This window comes from Bubalus bubalis, chromosome 1 (assembly GCF_019923935.1).
Source record: "Bubalus bubalis isolate 160015118507 breed Murrah chromosome 1, NDDB_SH_1, whole genome shotgun sequence".
NCBI classification, from domain to species: Eukaryota; Metazoa; Chordata; class Mammalia; order Artiodactyla; family Bovidae; genus Bubalus; species Bubalus bubalis.
This window is the reverse complement of record NC_059157.1, coordinates 179,166,118-179,185,961: the sequence shown is the minus strand read 5'-3', so window position 1 is coordinate 179,185,961 and position 19,844 is coordinate 179,166,118. Positions and strand designations below refer to the sequence as shown.

Below are 19,844 nucleotides of genomic sequence, written 5' to 3'. Positions count from 1 at the left end.
AATAAACACTTCAGTTAGAAAATGTGGGAAGCCACCTGACTGCAAGCATATGTCCCCGTTGCCTGCTGCCCAGAGAAACCAGATTGACAGTGCTTTCAGAGCATTGGCAGGCAGGCTCTGACGTGGGTGGGAACAGGGCCCAGAGACGGGGCATCTGGGGATTCCCTGCCCACCCCCTCCCCTGACACAGCAGTGGGAGCTGAGGCCTGGCAGCCCTGTGGCCCAGAGTGTCGGATATCAGGAGAGGCCCATTGGAAGATCTGAAGTGATCTGACCCTCATTTCTGCTTTGTCGAGTTCCAGGGACCCTGAGGAGCATCTTGGGTGGTGGGGTGGGAAATGGGGAGGCCATACTCCCTTAAAGGGATCTGTCCTGCTGCTGGCAGCATGCTTCTGCTCTCTGCTCAAGGACAGACCCCTCCTTCCCCTGCTGTACCCCCAGCATGTGCTCACCTACCTCCTTCACCACCTGGCTGTGACATTAGCTTTTCTCCAGGAGGCCTTGCTCTGCCCCTGGAGCCCCACATCTGAAGAATTCCATCTTCACTGGCCATCTGCTACCTATGGATCGAGGGCTCCTCCAGGCCCCCTTCTACATCTGATTCCCTGCATGTCTGCCCTAACTCCTCAACAACGGCCCTCTCCTCTCCCAGTGTAAAGAAAGTGACTGTCTTAGATCTAACTCAGGGCACACAGGAAGTACCCCTCAAATGAGTCAAACTTATAAAAGGGAAAGGGCTCTGTCAGGCTAAAGCTTAAGCAGCAGTTCCATGGGGCCCCCAGTAGCTACTGGCTGTCAGGTGGCCTGTTGGGAAGGCACTCAGGTAGCACCGCAACCTTCAGGGTCCAGTGACATGGAGTAGCTGGGGGCTGGGTCTCCAGCTAGAGGACCCCTCCCTCCCTGTCCAAGGTCCTGAAAGATTCCTGAGTGAAGGAGCCTCCTCAGGGTGAGGGCCCTGTTTGCTGGCTGGTGGTGGGGAGCAGACCCAGCCAGCTCCAGGAGGAGTCCCCACCCCACTTCCCCATTCTTCCCTTTCCTAATGTCACTCTCAACCCCCTCAAAGTCATAGGGAAAGTGAACTCAATGCCAGGGTATAGGGTTTTTAAAAGAGAACTCCAGGAAGAGGAAAATGCCTGGCCCAAGTAGATGAAGTATGGAGGGCAGGCTTTCTGGCACTGGTAGGAAAGTAGGGGTACAATCCATCAACAGGTCACTTAGCCCAGTGCCTGACATCCAGTGGGGACTCCATCCATACTGTTGATGAATGAGGGAGGCCCAGTTAATCGCCAGCTCCTCCTCTTCTAATGACTTTTGACTCTGTTCCCACTACCCCAGTGATTATCACTCTTTCTGGGCTTTTGAGACTCTCTTTTAGCTGTCCCCACTCCTCTGACCCATTCTCTTCCCAGCAGCCAGTGTGATCTTTCAGACACAAAAAATCTGATTGTGTTTTTTCCCCAGTGTTAAACTCAGCAGTGGCCCGTGACCTAAGGATCAAATCTAGGAGCTGACAGGAAACTCAGCCTCCTTATCAACTGACCCCTGCCCACTCCATGTACAACAATTGGTCATAGAAACACTGCTCACAATTTACGGACTGAGTCATGTTTTTTTTCTCCAGGGCCTTTGCACATGCTGCTTTCTCCACATGGAGGGTATTCTATCTCCCCTCACTAACCCACTTTACCTCTGCAACCTATTCAGCTTCTATTAATTCTTTATGTCTTTACTTAGGTGTCAGTTGTCTGAGACCCTCCCAGCCTCAGTTAGTACCTGATCTGGCCTCCAAAACTGATTCTCTCTGTTGGAATTTCCAGTTTAGAGTCTCAGAGGTTAAAGCGTCTGCCTGCAATGTGGGAGACCTGGGTTCGATCCCTGGGTCCAGAAGACCCACTGGAGAAGGAAATGGCAACCCACTCCAGTATTCTTGCCTGGAGAATCCCATGGACAGAGGAGCCTGGTGGGCTACAGTCCATGGGGTCGCAAAGAGTCGGACACAACTGAGCGACTTCACTTCACTTCCTCCACTAGGAATTCAGCTTCATGGCGGAGGGCTCTTTGTGTGTTTCATCCACCGGTAGATCTCAGTGCGTGGCATGGCTCCAAGTTTATATTAAGTGGCCAATTTAAATAGTTTAAAATGAATGACAGTTGAAAACATTCAGTCTGGCTCCTTGTAGAAAACACCTAGCCGCTATTTATTGAGGCGATGCTACATTCCAGTATGTTTACATATATTATTCTGATCATCACAAAACTGTAAGAAGGAAGTTACTCTAGTGTCCCTGTATACAGGGTTGGGGGCTAAGGTCGAGGGTTAAGTAACTTGCATAAGATCACATAACCAGGGAGTGGCCGTTTTCACAGACCCCAAGGCCAGAATGTTTCTACTTTACCTGGAGATCCTAAAGCAGCAGTTCTCAAACTAGAGCTGTGTCAGAATCCCCTGGAAGGCTTTCGAACACTCAGATCACTGGGCCCCACCCCAGCATTTCTGGTTTAGTAGGTTTGGAGTGGGGTCTTGGATTCTGAATTTCCACAAGTTCCCAGGTCCTGCTGCTGGTGGTTCTGGTCTAGAGACCACAGGTTGAGAATCACTGGCCTAGATCATAGAAAACCCCTAGGTTTGCTTCACACTATCCCACCACCTAAACACTGACTTGGGCCAGGACTGCAGGATGCAGCCCTGAATTCCCTGCTGAGAGGCTCTGAACCCCAGTCCAGTCTCCCTCCCCAAACCTGGTCTTGGATGTGCTGTGCCCGGCTGTTCCCTAGGGATAGGCGCCATCAGGGACAAAGATCTAAGTGCCTGCCCCTCCCCCTCGGGACACTGCTCTTCTGTTTGTCATCCTTCAGTTCTGACCAGTGATCTCCCCATTTCACCAAGGCTAAGTGCCCCTGACCCCGACCCCCCATCTTTAACAACTTCCCTGCTGATTGATGTGTTCTAGGCTTGCTGCTGCTACTGCCTGAGCAGCTTAATAGCACTGGAAGTTACAGTCTCGTCTATGTCATGGTGCCTGCAGCGTTCATCAATTTTAGCAAGTGTCACTAAGAGTGATGCGACTGTATGACACAGCTAAGTGTTCCCTCTGCACAGGCTGTTACTGCTGGCACTGGGCCCATGAAGGCAGGGACTGGAGATCCATTTGGCCCCATGTATACAGTCAGACACACCTGAGTACTCCAGCCCACTTCCTGCTGTGGCCCCGTGAATGCTGTGTGTGCCAGGCAGCCTCTACTGCCAGGTCGCCTCTCCCTCCAAGTTCCCCAGGCAAGTGCTGTTTCTGTTCTCTCCGAGGCTTGGGGCACTCTTTTCCCTTTGCCTCACCCTCCCATTTCTGCATCAGCTTTTGCCTATCCTTCAAGGCCTGTGCGTGTGCCACCACCTCCAGGCAGCCAATGCATGTGTCTATGTGGAAGGCCTGTGCTCAGTACCAGGGAGAAGAAAATGCAGAGAGGGCAACACCTAACATCAACCTTCAGAGACCTTTCCATCTAGTACAGTAGTTGGATGATCCACTGGGTGGATGCCTGGAAACCACTTCTCTGCTATTGTTTTTCTCAATACATTGCCCTCACTATAAGGGAAAGTGGGGGTTTCACAAGGCCTGGGTCCAACTGGGATGTCCTGAGATTGTTCAGGGAGACCCATGTCTGGGAAACACACAGACTGCTGATGACATAGACAGGGAACCCCAGCACACCTCCTTCCCCAGAGCTTCATGCCTGGAGGCCCAGAGTCAAGAACCCCTGGGGTCAGCCTCTGTAAAGTGAAGATGAGGGAGGCATTGGGTCGCCAGCGTGAATGTACAAACAGGGCTCACCTGAGGCCACAAGACCTCAGAGTAGAGCCTTGCAGAGCTGTGCACATGCCCTGCATAAAGGGCTTGACGCCGCCCCCTGTCGGAGAAGGCAATGGCAACCCGGGTACTCTAGTACTCTTGCCTGGAAAATCCCATGGAGGGAGGAGCCTGGTGGGCTGCAACCCATGGGGTCGCTAAGAGTCGGGCACGACTGAGCGACTTCACTTTCACTTTTCACTTTCATGCATTGGAGAAGGAAATGGCAACCCACTCCGGTGTTCTTACCTGGAGAATCCCAGGGATGGGGGAGCCTGGTGGGCTGCCGTCTATGGGGTGGCACAGAGTCGGACACGACTGGAGCGACTTAGGAGCAGCAGCAGGAGCAGCAGCAGCAGCAGCCGCCGCCCCCGTGTCCCGCCCACCACGCCCATCCTAGAGGCTGCGGAGGTGTGTCTCAGCCACTGCCCACCCCAGCAGGCATCTCAAGAGCACCGGCAGAGTTTGGAGACAAAAGAGGAGGTTGAGAGGCAGTGAGCTCAGGGCTGTGAACCTCTCTTCCTCACCAGGAGCACGAGCCTCGCCCCTCTCACTGTCACCAGAGAGGCAGGCACACCTCCCCAGCCAGCTGCTGAGCTGCACCTGCCTTGAGAAAAAGGCACCCGGTTCTTAAACAGGGGATGAATATTCATTGGCATGAACCTTTGCAAACTCATTTGGGGGAAAAAAATTAGATCAGGAGAAGTAATCAAATTATTAAAAAGAAAAACCAAGGACAGAAGGCGGCGGTGGAGGGAAGCATCGCATTTAAAATGCACGGAGAGATTTCCTTTCTGCAGAGAAGCTGTGACCCCCTGGACCATGCACCGGGAATAGATACGCTCTCCCACATTCCTGCTGCATAAAAATGTTTCGTGAGGCCTCAGTAGAGGGGGAGGGGCAGAGGCAATGTGCACCCTCCAAGTACAAAAATTATAAAATAATGTTATGAGGTTTTCATTTTATCTCTCTTGGATATCAAGAAAAATTGTGAGAGCTAAAGAGGCTCTGGTGAGTGCTGAGTGACAGGTTAAAGGGCTCCAATAAAGATTAGATGGTCCACTATCTCCTGAGGAAATTGCATAAAAGTGGTTATTCCCTCTTGCTTCTATTAATTTCCTCTTCCTGGCTGCTTGGAAATGCTTCATAACCTGATGCTGCAGATGGGGACGAGAGGCGCTTTCCATTATCTCAATCACTGCACTGTTTATGAGACACTTAATCTGTTTCTTTATAAAGTAATAGTACTGTTGGTGATGGATTTAGTGTCACGGGGAGGCTGTGTGCAGGGAGGGGAGGGGGTTCTCAAGAGCATTGTAAGCTCTAGATGATTCCTTACATCCTGAGGCTCTGAGAAGTTGGGTGGGTGTTTCAAGGTGCCCTTCTGGATATCAGCTAGAGGTCACATGTACCAGTCCCTTGTTGCTTGAAGTGGGAGGGAAATGCTGCGTATTTTGCTTGGGGGATGGAAAATACACACATGCTTAGGGACCTGGTAGTCATGTCTTGTCTGTTGCTCTCTGCCCGAGTCAGGGGCGGGGAAAGATGTGTGTGCGTGGCAAGGGAGGGGGTACCACCTAAAAGCTCCATTTACCTGTCTGAACCGTGATCCTCTGCAATGGAGTCAATGGAAGTCACCCCCACCCTTTTCTTAAGGAAACAAAGCAGTCTGGGCTGTGCTAGTGTCAGAAACGTACAGCCCTCCAAGTCACAGGTGTCCCTCGGACAGAGGTCTTGTGGGAATACACAGCAAGGCCCTGCGGCTCTTCCTTTCCCACGCACCTCCCGGAATAGTGATGAAATGCTCCCGGTGGAGATGGGCCTGGGTACTCTGACCTAATTTTCCTTCCTACCTCTCCTGTTCTTCCACCTCTTCCCTTCGAGTTTTGTCTTAGCCTCTCTTGAATTTCACCCCTTAGTGGCCACTGGAAAATGCTTCTTCTGGTCCTCATCTCATAGTGGGGGATCCTCCAAGTCAGGCACTTCCTGTCTGACCGGTGCCCCCACCCCTAAGCTAAGCACACACACACCAGCGTTCCACTGTCTGCCTCCTCTCTCACCCCACAGGGAAGGGCACTTCCCAGAGCCTGTCCCCTACCCTCTGGGCTCTGCTTGCCTAGATCGTCTATAAAATTAGTTGAATGATTTATTTATTTATTTTCCCCCCAATTTTTAAGAGAGCTTTGTTGATAATAAAAAAAATAAAAAAAGAAAATTTAAATTAAAAAAAAATTAGTTGAATGAGAAGTTCGTGACTATAGTGACAGTGCTGACCACAGTTTTTTTTTAAATTTTATTTTATTTTTAAACTTGACAAAATTGTATTAGTTTTGCCAAATATCAAAATGAATCCGCCACAGGTATACATGTGCTCCCCATCCTGAACCCTCCTCCCTCCTCCCTCCCCATTCCATCCCTCTGGGTCGTCCCAGTGCACCAGCCCCAAGCATCCAGTATCGTGCATCGAACCTGGACTGGCAAGTCGTTTCATACATGATATTTTACATGTTTCAATGCCATTCTCCCAAATCTTCCCACCCTCTCCCTCTCTCACAGAGTCCATAAGACTGTTCTATACACCAGTGTCTCTTTTGCTGTCTCGTACACAGGGTTATTGTTACCATCTTTCTAAATTCCATATATATGCGTTAGTATACTGTATTGGTGTTTTTCTTTCTGGCTTACTTCACTCTGACCACAATTTTAATCAAGAGAAAGGCAACCCCTGAGTTTTGAAATGATATTAAAGCAAGTAACTGTGTTATCAACTTCAAAATTGCTTGACAATTTTGGATATGTGCTTGATTAGGTGATCACAGCATTTAATTATTATTTTTTTTGAGCCTTCAGGCAGGTGTGTGTGGCTGCCAGAGCCCCTACCATTCTCTACTGTGTTACTCCAAACTGCTTTATATACTCAGGTGACTTCTCTGGGCTGAGGCCATTGCTTTTGCTTCTCTTGGTCTAAATTTTTTTTGCTAGCCTCTAAGAGCAGCTCCATGTATCACCTCTAATTAAAGCTGCTTTTCCTCAAGGGGTAGCACAAATTTCTTACTTATTTTTCTATGTTAAATTTCTAGTAACGTAACAGTCTTATTAACTTCTATTTCTTTTCAGTGATGTCTGATACAAGATGAGTTAAAAAAGGCTTTGTGGACTAGTCTGGCATGCTAAGCATTATTTAAAGCATTAATTCTATGAGAAAATATAGCCCAATTATGCTGACAAGTTAGTCTAAATGTTCAATAAGTGAACCTAGGAATACGGCTTCTTTATAAATTAAGGAATGCCTAGACATAGATTTTAAAACAATATTAACTTATGAAATCTGAATATTAATGAGATTCATCTATTTTGTGATTACCAATAAGAAATACGTTACAGATATAATGATTCTCCCATTATACAAAGCAGAAATAATCTGTGCAGAAACACATTTTTCCATTTGGTCCCAGGATTGATTTGCCCACTTTGGGAATCTAAGCTTATCAATCTTAAAAGAAAACTTATTTTTAAAAGGAACTGGAAAAAGGAGGGTAAAGAAGAATTAGCACTGTTTAACTCTTACTGATCCTTGGTAAATTTTCATATTTGAGTTTAATAAATTCTAATGACCTGTGGGAGTTTTTGTGAGAAGTGTTAAATTTCTTTTTTTATAGATTCTTTGTACAGATAACCAAGATGAGGATGACATAACTTGCTAGTGGTCACCCAGGTAGTATTCGGCTGAGCCAGGAATCGGACCCAGGACTGTTGCTAATTGGGGATGGAGTCTTGCCCCCTCCCAAGGCCTTTCACCCCAGCCCTTCTCTGAACTTCTCTCTTTTGAAGTTCAGCTTGGCCCCTTCTCTGTCATTGCCCCCACTCTGTGGAATCACCTAGTTCTGGAGTCACCTCATTCTGGTTCTCTGCCTTCCTTCATCACAGATCTCAGAGGAAGACACTTTCTAACTCCCTTGCTACTTGTGGACATCAGGATGGCTGTTTATGCTGTTAATGTATTAAATGTAAAGAAAGGAGGCTTTTAAATGCTGGAAAGAAAGTGAAAACACCTTGTTTCTCTTGGACTGATACATTAAGAAAATTACTTGTGGCTGGGATCCAGTGAATGCATGAGTCACCATGTTCCCCTCCCCCACTTTCCAGGCAAAGAGCTTCTGCTGTGTTTGGGCAGCACAGGCCTGGGATTTACATGTTCTCCACCTCCAGAACTGAAGGAGGCAGCAATGCTGGCTGATCCGCAGTAGAAAAGGCCAAGTGCTTCTCACGGGTGAGAAGGACGAGAAATGGAAAGGAGAAAGGGAGAGAGGAGGAACGAGAAGGAGAGACTTTACTGTGTGGGTCTGAAAGGATAAACCTGCAAGTCAAATTCTAGGACACTTTGGGTGTACCGTTCAGTTTTCCTTTGGTGTTTTATTTATTAAGCCTTTAGTAGAGATTTAAGTTTTTTTGCTTTTTGCTTTCTGCCTAGAAGTTTCTTTTGAATGTGCTGAGACGTGTAGCGAGTGGCCCATTTTTACATGAGTTACAACAGAAATCTTTAAGATAAGGTTACTGAAGCATCTAGACAGTGTTCACCCCAGTGTGTTCCATGGAACTGGAATCCCAGGAGATGTTCTTCAAAATAGGGTTTCTTGGTGAGAAAATACAGCATTCTATATCCCATTTTGGGGAGTTCTTAAAAATTCTTATTAAAAAATGACATGACCTTTTTAAATCCACAGATGTAAAATGTCTGACCACAGACCCCTTTTGTGAGTAGCTGGTGTTAACAACCCAAAGGACATGGACTCCTTGGAACATGCTTGAGTTATGCCATTCCAGAACATTCCATGACAAAAATTTCCTCCCATTCAAGATGAGCTCCTGCCCTAGGCACTTCCAGAGTGACCAAAACCCTTTAGCTCACTTCAAATGAGGGGGTGAGAAAACTTACCCAGCAAAGGAAACAGTTCTTTCTTGTCTCGGTAGAAGAGATATGGATATTTTCCGAATAGTTTATATGTATATCATCCCTATTACTTCTCCCACTGTGTGATTCTAGGCAACTTTTTTTAACCTTTCAGTGTTCCAATTTCCTTATTAACAAAATGGAGCTAATAATAGCTATCCCATGGAGGAACGTATGTAAGCACTTGACAAGAATGTTAACAGATGGTGGCTACTGCTACTGTTAACAAATACTCTGCACTTGCCAGGAGGACAGTCTATTTGGGAAGATGAGCTTTGTATAAGCAGAAACCTTAGTAGTGGCACTTCTACTGTGGCAGTGTTCATGTGTGTGCACGCTAAGTTGCTTCAGTTGTGTCTGACTCTGCAATGCTATGGACTGTAGCCTGCCAGGCTCCTCCATCCATGGGATTCTCCAGACAAGAATACTGAAGTGGGTTGCCATTTCCTTCTTCAGGGGATCTTCCTGACCCAGGGATTGAACACACATCTTTTATGTCTCCTGCATTGGCAAGCAAGTTCTTTAGCATCACTGCCATCTGGGAAGTCCCTGGCAATGATCACATAGTGTTGTGGTTGTATGACTACATTGGATCAAGAACTCCTTGAGGGCAGGTTCTGTTCTCAAAATTCCCTGGGTCAAGTTCTTAGCAGGATCATATTAAATGTCTGTTGAATGAATTAGTGAAGTATGTAAGAAAGCCAGTTGACCATGAAATTAGTTTTGCCTGGTCTCAAAGGAGGATAAGCCAGAGCAGGTTTCTTGAGGACCAGAAGAGTCAGGAGCTGAGATAGTGAGAAAGGGCCTGAGGGAAGAAGACAGGCAGGGCCAATTTTCTGAGGAATCGGCAAGGCAGGAACCAGATGTCTGGAATCAAAGGTCTCTGGAGATGAGGCATGATAAAAGCTGGAGGAATGGCCTAGAGCCAGACTTTTGGGGGCATGGTTCTTCACAGGCTGACCTATGGAGAAAAAAGAATAAGTGCCTTATATCTGTGGACAGCTCTAGTGGGCATTGGGTTGTACGAGGCGTTCCCAAACTTGCCCACTGACATGTACATGATAGATGATACCAAGTGCATGACGCATTCCCTGGTGCACTGCCTGTAAAGCCATCCTTCTTTGCTCCACCCCCACCTCCAAGCATTTCAAAATGCAATTAAGGGAGAATGATGTTGTTAAGCCAGTAACCTTGAAATCACTTTAATTTCTTCTTAAAGGATCAGTCATGAATTTCAGCCCTTTACCATCATTCATAATAAGTGTTAACACAGCTCACAGTGTCCCTCATGTGTGTTGCAATATGACATTTAAGAACCATAGGTCCAGCCCATTGTCAACCAGGGCATCATTCCATCTGAGTACCGGTGAAAATCCTTCACTGAGTGGATCAGGGTAAGGCCCCAACAGTTAACCAGGTGGAAGAGGGAGGGAATAACCATTTATAGAGCACTTATGCCTCAGACACTGAGCTACACATTAGATTCATTTTCTCAATTAAATCTCTTGACACACCTGAAAGGGAAGAATCATTATTCACATTGTTCAAGTGAGAGAGGCCATTGGTACTGGGAAAATATATTTCACTGAGGATGTTTGAAGACTTGGAAGTTTTAAGTAGGTGTTTCCGCTATCTGAAATGCTCACTTTGAGCAATGGGGTATCTCAATGTCCTTTTTAAGGGGACAGAATGGTTCATTTTCCAGTTCCGGGGAAAGGCCTCTGTGGCCCCTCTTCCATTAATTCTAAGACAGCATCTTTATTTTCCAGCTTGCCCTGCAGGGATGTTCAAGGCCAGCCAGGAAGCTGAGGTCTGCTCTCACTGCCCTTCCAACAGCCGATCCCCTTCAGAGGCATCTCCCATCTGCACCTGCCGGACTGGCTACTACCGAGCGGATTTTGACCCCCCAGAAGTGGCATGCACTAGTAAGTGTATAGTAGGGGCTCTGGGCTGGGGAGTTTGATTGTCTGATAGTGCAAGTGGTGGGCCTGGGGCAGGGAAGACTTACGACACCATTCTCCAATTGCAAGGTACAAAGCAGAAATGCTGGCTGTGGTGCTGAAATGAACAGCTCCTTGCTGGGCAAGCAGGGCCCCTCTATCAGTATTGGTCAAGATTATGTTCTTTCTTTGTCCTCTCCTCCCAGATGAGAGGGCCTTCCTCCTACCCAACCAAGACAATTTCTGTCCACCAGATGGTTAAAAATGTCAAATGGAGAGTTCTTTGAGTGCAAAATCAAGGTGCACCAAGATGCTGGAATAATTCCTGGTAACTCTCCCAGTCACCTCCTCCAAGATCACTTGGTCTTCACAGCTGAGAATATCCTCTCTTTTCACTAGGCTCCCTGTATCTCTGTGACCAGGCTCCCCTCAGAACTCTCATGATTTTACTAATTGTCTAGTAAAATTTTTCTTTTTTTCTAATGTAGATTTTTATAAAACAACATTTGTTATAGTTTCTGATTATAAAGTTAATGCATGTTGACTGGAGAGAGTTTGAGCAGAAATGAGTAGATATGAAAACAAATGTAACCATATTATCTATATCCAGAGATAACCACTGGTAACTTATTGTGGCAATGGATGTAGATTCTACTGAACATTCAATGGAGAAGTAGAAAAGAGAATTGAACACTTTTAAACAAAAATTCCTATTTGGCAGTAGCCATTGATACCAACCATTGCTTCCCACTTTGTCAGCCAGCTGCTGATTTTCCCCTGTTTCAGCTTTTTTCTCATAAGGCCTCTAAACTGTTCCCCACCCAGCCAGGCTCAAGAAGCCTTCCTCTGCCTCTCAGTATTTCCCTTTTTAAACTTTATACTGGAGCATTGGCTCAGTGGACAAGAACCCACCTGGCAGTGCAGGAGATGCCGGTTTGATCCCTGGGTTGGAAAGATCCCCTGGAGAAGGAAATGGTGATTCACTCCAGTATTCTTGCCTGGGAAATCCCATGGTCAGAGGAGCCTGGTGGGCTACAAAGAGTTGGACTTGACTTAGCAAGCAAGCACACGCACGCGGGTTGCTTTACAATGTTGTGTGAGTTTCTACTGTACCACAGAGTGTCCAGTCATCCTTCACTTGTCTTTTTGGTTACCCAGTGAAGGTCCTTGTGTGCCAGGTGCCTATATGGTACATCCATGCCTCTGCCAAACGACAGGACCAGAGTCTAGTGTGAATCCCTGAGGCAGAAATTCTAGGGGCTGGGGCCTGTGCATCAGCCCCACCACTCTCCCAGTCTCTGCTGTAGAGGGAAGGGCAGTCATCCTGCCAAAACGGAAGGGGGGTAACTCTTCTCCCTTGGGGGGAGGGCTGGAGGAGAGGAGAATTTCCCCACCATGTTCTCCCTCATAATTCAGCATTATGCGGAGATCAGAAGCACCTTTATCCTTGCACAGCACTTTCAAGAACTTGCTCCTCCACTCCTAAGTGTGGCAGCCCTAAAATAGGGATACTTTTCCCTTTCAGTATTCTTGTTGCATTCAGAAGTCAGTGCTCCAGGTTAACCTCTAATTATGCTGGAACTTTCTTCTGTGTTGGGTAATGTTGCCCAGATTGCTCCGAGTAAGGACCTTTCCTTCACCTCCTCTGACCAAATTCCTTCCGCCTACCCCAGTATAGAAAGACATGGAGGAAATATTTCATACATATTTGCAGTTCTGATGGGCAGAAAAAAATGACTGAACTCCAGGTAGAATTTCTTAATTCTGGCCTTGCAGTATATATAACCTTTGCTGGATAAAGCAGAAGAATGAAAGTGTCTTCTAGATCAAACTTCTGAGGTCAATCAATGCTTATAGATTGGAACTGAGGAAAAGCTCATCCTTTTGTAAATTGATTTTTCCGCAGATCTCTCTGGGTTGATATGAACAGAAATGATTCCATTTCTGCTGCCTGGAGTCCCAGTCTTCCTTTTGTGGTACCCCTGTACTGATTTCTGAGGTTCCTCTGTGTGTCCCTGTGAACCCGACAAGCATTGTTTCATGCACTTCTTTAGAAGCCACTTAGGCTCAGTCTCTGCTTCCTGGATATCCAGACTCAGGACCAGTCTCCATGATTGCCAAAATCCAGGTTCTCACAGCCTGCATCCTGAAAACATTCCCCTCCACTCTTACAGACCCTCTCTTACTGGCCAGCCTCCCTCTGTGGATAAACTCATGAAAATAAAAGTCTGGGACCCCAGCTTCCAACTCCAGCATACACACCCTATAAATCCATCCAGGCCCTGAAGAAGGCCGCCTAGAGAGAAGGTAGGACAGTGACAGATGTGGAGCTCATTGCTTTGTAGCACCTCTCCTTTTACCTCTCACATGACATCTCCCTTTTATCTCCTGTCACCTTACCTGATGTGCTTGAGCCAACAGGGCTGATTCCTGGTATAAACAGGAGCTTCCCAGAGCCTTCACTCTGCACACTGTAGACCTTCACTGCCCACTGCTCACCCATGTCCTGAGTCCAGCTCATTAAACTCAGACCTCCCAAGCTTTTCTCTCTTGCACTGGCAGCTAGCTCTAAGTTAGGCACACCTTTCCCGCCCCTATGTCCCACCACAATCTCCACATGTTACCCAGGGTAGGGAGGTGAATGCAGGACTTGTCAGGATGTCAGGGTGTGGAGGAATGTCACCACACCCTGTACACAGCCCTGAGCTCTTTCAACCTCCACAAGCAGAACTCTAGGGTCTGGCCAGAAATTGCCAAATCAGAGTCCCAGTTGCCTGTAGAGGTCTGGCCAAGAGCAGCTCAAGGACGCATTGTCCAGCTCCAGGCTCTGGTTGGCAGGGGCCAGCAGTGGGTAAGAGGACCCAGAGGCCGGGCTGGCTGGCAGCACAGTGCTAGGCAAAACAAGTGTAAATAAACCTATTATTTTATTGAGCCTCATTATATATTTGATTTATTGTGTGCCAGGGAAGTACTGTATGAAAAAGTCAATTTGTTGGCTTTTATACTCTCATTAGGGTTTCCTTTTAAAGCATTCTAATTGGAGGTGCCATCTGTTCTCTTAAAAAGGCATCGCACATCACCAGTGTAAATAATTTTTCAGATACAAGGAGCATATCTGGAGCTGTGGAGGCCGGGCACAGCCCTGCCCCATGGCCTTAGGTCTCAGCTGGTTCTGCAGGTGGAGCAAGGCAGCCAGCATGGGCCCGGCCAGCTGATAGAGGGTTGGTGGTGGGGCGGGTGGGGGCGGGGATTGGTGGGCAGGGCCCAGGTGCTTGTTCATTTCGCAAGTGCATACCTCTGTCCAGGCAAACAAAGGATGGTGATGGCCCGATGAGGTGCTGGGAGGACCCAGGCAAAGGGGAGCTCTGTCCTAAAATATATAGGACGGTGGGTGCCTACAGTGTTCAGGTCTGGGATGTGATGGGGGAAAGGGACACAGTGTGGGAAGCCTCCAAGAGCCTAGGCCTCAGGCATGCCTGTTGCCACTGTCTTTTAATGAGGTTGTATCTATAGTCATTCGCTGACAATACTGGACATTTTACAAAAAAATTTATGATTTAAAATGTACTCTTTTACAAGGCTAAAAATACCTGTAGTTTGCTAAAAAATTGATGTTTTTATGACTCTTGCTAATCTCGTGAAACAAGCACCTCATATATAGTCATTGTATTTTTTATAGTGTTCAAAGTGTTAATTTATTCTAAATTAATCTAAACATTTAAAATGCATGACAACTTTCATAGCCCTGTGTGGGCATTTCTTTATTTTCTTTTTAATCTCTGGGGAGAACCTAGGATCTCCTTGACCGATGAAATGCCCTGGGAGCCCTAAGCCCAAGCACAGTGTCCAGCCCTACGCTTGACAAAGTTCATGGATTCAGTAGGGACTTGGATGCACCCCAAGGCTGTGTCAAAGGGCTGGGGTGGGCTTTTAGTGAAGTCAGAGAAGAGGGGCATAGGGAGCTGTGTGAATGAGTCTGTGATGATGTTGCTCCTGCTGATCTTGGACACCCAGCTCCCTTCTTCCTTCTTCTCCATCCTCCTTGAGTCTCTGCCAGTCCTGGCATTCTGGATCTGCTGCATTATATCCGGCCAACTGCCCTCTTGTCCTGCCATGGCCCTATGTGCTCATTTTCAGGAAGAAGCCTTGTTCTCAGCAGGGTTTGGAGGGAAGGAAGGGAGGACCGAGAAGACTGATGTAAGAGTTTAGGGTGCAACGCTGCAGCATGTCAGGGCTGTTCTCAGAGACAGGACAACCTAAGCCATGGATGGAATCAGGTGAGAGCTGAGGGATGGCTAGAGGCAGGTCACAGATCACAAGTGACATCACCCCCACCCCAACCCCTGCTAACAGAACCCCTTGAAAGAAGCTAGGCTATATGGGGTGCTCAGTGGGGACCACCATTAATGAGGAGGAATTATCAGTAGGCTACTTAGAGAAGTGGGCAGGAGGAGAGATCAAAGCGAATGTCCAGCCCCACCATCCAGGAAGGGTTGCAAAGGCTCTAGGCTGGGGAGCTGAGATTCTGAATATCAAGGTTACTGACTTCAGCTGAGGAAGTTTCTCACCTTTCTCCTCCCGCTTTCTCCTCCTGAGGCCCCCTGGGGAGTCTTGGCACCCCAAGCTGCCCCCAATCTCCTTGAATAGGTCCTGGGAATGCTGATTGAATCATCGATTTGCATGTAGCATTGGGAAGGTGGGCTTGGCACTTCACAGACAGAAGTTTGAATCTTGTTTCTGTTTCATACTGTTTCTGTGAATTGAACTAATTTCTTACCTTTCTTACATTCTGTTGTTTTCTTCTCATGACCTCATAATAACGCATGCTTCTCTGGGTTGTTATGCGGATTAAACAAAATCATATTATGGAGTCTTTGGCTCAGTGCCTGGTTCATAGTAAACTCTCAATCAGTGTTAGAACTTGCTTTGGTTACATCCCTGGAAAGTGTGAAGATTGCAGCAGATATGGAAGCTTCCAGTGTGATTGGAGATCTAAAAATAAAAGTGATGTCCTCAGGGGGAGAACAGGTTTGATGCCAGCCCCGAGTGTCACAGCAGAATCTATCGTACAGCTCAGATCACAGTCACCATTCACCTTGGCCTGGAGCTCTTGATGAAAACAAATGAGAAGGTGATGGCCACTGGGAGCAGACAGGCCGTGGGAGGAGGGGGCTGCAGACAGAGTGTCTGAGGACTCCAGGTGCAGCTGGCCTTCAGAGCTGAGAGACGCTGAGAAACGGGGTGGGAGCCATGGCCAAGGAGCTGGGCTCTCAGTTCTCAGGGAGCAGGGACTCCATGACTCCTCAGGGCCAGACTCACTTCTTTTGCAGGAGGGTCCCATGGCCCTGGAAGTGTGATGGGTGGGCCAGCAGGAGAGAGTTGGGAGCCAGGAATGCATGAGGAATTGTGCAGCACTGTGAGCTCCGAAATGCATGTCTTCAGTTTTAAGTAATTTCTATTTATGGGGGAAGAAATGGAAAGGAGGAATTTATGAAGCAGGTGAAAATAGATAATTATGTCTTATAAAATTGCTGTCTGTGAAAAACTATGTGAAAGGATTGGTGTAAAAATAATTGCCTTGTTACATTTCTGACCACAAAAACCCTTTTTCTCCATCACCCACATGGGAAAAACTTTGATGGATCACAGAGACAAGCTAGTACTTGTCTTGTTTCTTTATTTCTTCTTCAAATGCACTCGGTTCCCTCTGCCGTTTTGATCATAGAGGTGGAGTGTTAGAAAGGGCTCCAGAAATTATCATCCTATACCGCTGTCCCCTCTCATGGGAGACATGTTGGCGGCCAGTCCCTGTGATCCCCCAGTGACCACCTCGGACTTTCCTCCTGACTCAGAGAGGCTGAGCAGCAAGGCAGGCACGTTGGGTGTGGATCCTAAGGTGTGTAGCCTAGGACATGTGACATCTTCCATGAACTGGGGCTTCTTATTGGCCGAATTGGGCATGATGGAACTCAGATTAGGAGGTTGTGGGAATTAATGACAGGATGTCTTGGAAGCCCCCAGAATGAAAGCTCATGACTGTCTGCCTCCAGTGCCGTGACCTCACACACATTGAGAACTACCCTTTGGTAGCTCTGAGGAGGATGTTGGAGATGGCCAGGTGGTGATGGAGATTTGCTGTTCCTCTTGCTCTTGAATCTGCCTCCCACAGCAAAGGAAAAGAATCCACTCTTCCTTCTCTCATCTCTACCTACTCCCATTTCTCTCTATTAAGCTCATGTTTCATCCTTTGTTGGCAGCTGTTAACCTCTTTCATCCCAACTGTCCCAGGGCAGCAGAGTGGTCCCTATGATAGAGGGAACATAGTCCTTGGATGGACTGCCCAGGAATGTGGCATTGCCCAAACTTGGTCTTTCCAGGCAGGATAAAGAAGAGGGGAGCAGGACTCAGGGGATGGGAGGGGCCTTGAGATGACAGAGAAAGAAGGAACTCCTCTGCAGACAGGTCTGATAGTCTTCATGCCACTGTGAAAAGTCTGTAAGGACATCAGATCATAACCTTCTTCCACCAATCCTGGGTCCTGCTGGCTTATGCTTGACAAGATGGCCAGTAATGGTTTCCTTTATAGCAGTGGTTTTTAGATGCAGTACTTGGACAAGCAGCCTCAGTGTCACCAGGGAACTTGTTAGAAATACAAATTCTCAGCCCCTCTCTAGACCTCCTGAATGAAGTACTCTGGGGAGGGGGAGTGGGGAGAAGAGGAGGCAGAGATCTGAGTTTTAACAAGCCCTCCAGGTGATTCTGAAGCTCACTAAAATTTGAGAACATCGCTTTAGAATTAGTCATGTTTCTCTGTCCTCCGCTTTATGACTCCTGGGGAAAAAGGCCATTGAGTGAATTCCTGCCGAGTGGAATCAAAGCGCCTGCTCCTCCCCATCAATGTCTTGTGTAGCAGACTGGAGAGACGGGGGGTTGGGAGGGTATGAATACATACCCGCGGAAGAAGAGAAGAGGAGGGGGTGTGATGTGAGTGTGTGTCAGTGTTGAGTGTTTCAGGGGAGGATGTCACTAGTTCTCAGAACCACTCCCACCTGCTCTGGCGCAGTTTCCATGACATTCTCTGTCTTGGGTGGTGGGAGCAGTGATGGAGGAGAGAGAGTAGAGATGAGTGAGCACTGCCTGGCTGGAGCAGGCTCAGGGAGGGTGGAGGGGGAAACTGAAGCAGAAGGAAAGTGACTGGTGACTGGTGGGGCCCAGTCCCCTGAGCTCAGATGGAGGATCAGGTGAGCAGAGTGATGGAGTGATGGGTCTCACCCCTCAGATGGTCCTTCTCACCACCTAGCGAGAAGGTCCAGAGGTAGCCTCTGAGTGCCATCATTTCAGGGAGGAGCCCTTTAGTCCAATAGAGCAGGAAGCTTCCCCCAGGGCGACACACTCCACAGGGCACAGGAATCCAGTGTTATAAACTGGGGACTGCTTGCTCACATGCCGACACATTGGGGATGATTTTAAATACTTCCCCAAAGCCAACCTTTTCAAAGCCACGTTCCTCTTCATCTAGGAGTTGCAACCTATTGAAAGAGGGCTACTTTACTCAAGGTTAGTTTTACTCATTCATTACTGATCAGGGCTTTAGGAAAAGTTCCACCATGTACCCCTTTTTATAGGTAAAGGAGCTACTTGACTTTACCCTGGTATGTGATCCACACTTGTGCATAAAAACATCATTTGTGCTTTTGAAGTGGAGGTAATGTGTGTTTTCCTTGTGGTGAAATTCCAACAAGGGTCATGGAGGAACAAGTGTCATGGGGCAAGCTGTTTCTCTGAGCACCTGGATTCGGATAGTATATACACCTGGATGTAGAATTGAGGTCATGTGACAGGGAGCTGAAAGCTATTTATAGCTGTCACTGCTGTTTCAAGAAGGGTCAGCATTGCCTGTGTACTTGGGCTTTCACACTTCTATAGTCTACAATTTCTTTTCACAGTTGTTGGACCCAAGTGAATATAACCCTTAGGAGGCATCATGTAGCTCTAAGGTTTAAGCTAATAGCTGGGCATAAGCGCTGACATTTCTGTTTCAGCTTTTCATCTTAAGAACATTTCATCTTATGGGCATTTGGAGTCACAGATTATTAACACCTGGAGTGGCCTTCTAGGTCCTGCCTCTCAAACTCCTCCCCAGTGTCAGCCTCGTCTCTCCAACAACCCTGAGAAGTGGTCGTTTCATTTTAGCTTTCTGAATATTTGTGATGACAAACAGCTGATTTTTTTCTTTTTCTGCAGGGTGGCTGTACTCCATTGCTAGGCAGCCATCACCTATCACTGTAAGAGAGAGCTTCTGCACCTTGGGTCAGGCTCTGCCTTCCTTCACTCCTCACCACTGGTCCATCACTGAGGAGCAGTGTCCTGCGGGTGGAACCTTTGGTTCCATTGCTTATGAACAACTTTCTCATCCTTCCTCAATCACCTACTGTAGGCTAAACATCATCTGCTCCCGAATGTGCATGATTTCCTGAGCCTCAGTGTCCTGGCTGCCTATTCTGAATCTCTCACATTTATCAATCCAACTTTTAAAATATGGCAGCCAGAAACATATGACCCTCATATGAAACATATGACCTTCATCCTCAAGCAGGGTCCAAAGAAATTTGGTGGCTCTTCTGAGACTGGGATCCTGTTGATTGTTCACTTTGGTGCAGCCTCTCAAACCATGGGCTCCAATCAGACTTCTTTACTTCTAAACATTAAAAGTTTTTGTTTGTCTTTTCGGGAGATACTGCCCATCTGGGTCTTTTCTTTCCTGCACTTATCCTTGTAACTTCAGACCTTTTGGCCTCATGGGTTTGGGCACCGTGCTCTTTCAAGTGTACCCCATTTTGAAAACTGATTTCAACTGACAAGTATTAGCGTAACGGGTTGAGAGTGTGGGCTTTGCGGTCTGTGCTCTAGGGCTGAGCTCAAGCACCACTCTGACACTTTCCAGCTGTGTGATGTGGGGCAAGTGACACAGCTCTCTGTCTCCATTTTCTCATTCATAAACTGGGTGTAGTGTTAGCATCTGCCTCACTGTGTTGTCAAGGGTATAAGTGGAGTAATATTTAGAACACTATTTAGAACAGTGTTTGGCATACAGGATGCAGTCAATGAAAG

At 47.3% G+C, this 19,844-nt stretch overlaps 1 protein-coding gene across 1 annotated transcript in view; it reads left to right on the top strand.

The window, feature by feature from the left end:
- EPHB1 (EPH receptor B1) overlaps nucleotides 1-19,844 on the top strand; it is a 463,088-nt gene that overhangs the window by 295,082 nt on the left and 148,162 nt on the right. Inside the window, exon 4 of the mRNA XM_025291403.3 lies at nucleotides 10,563-10,718. Coding sequence (XP_025147188.2) covers nucleotides 10,563-10,718 — 156 coding nt within the window. The remainder of the gene's footprint in view (nucleotides 1-10,562; nucleotides 10,719-19,844) is intronic.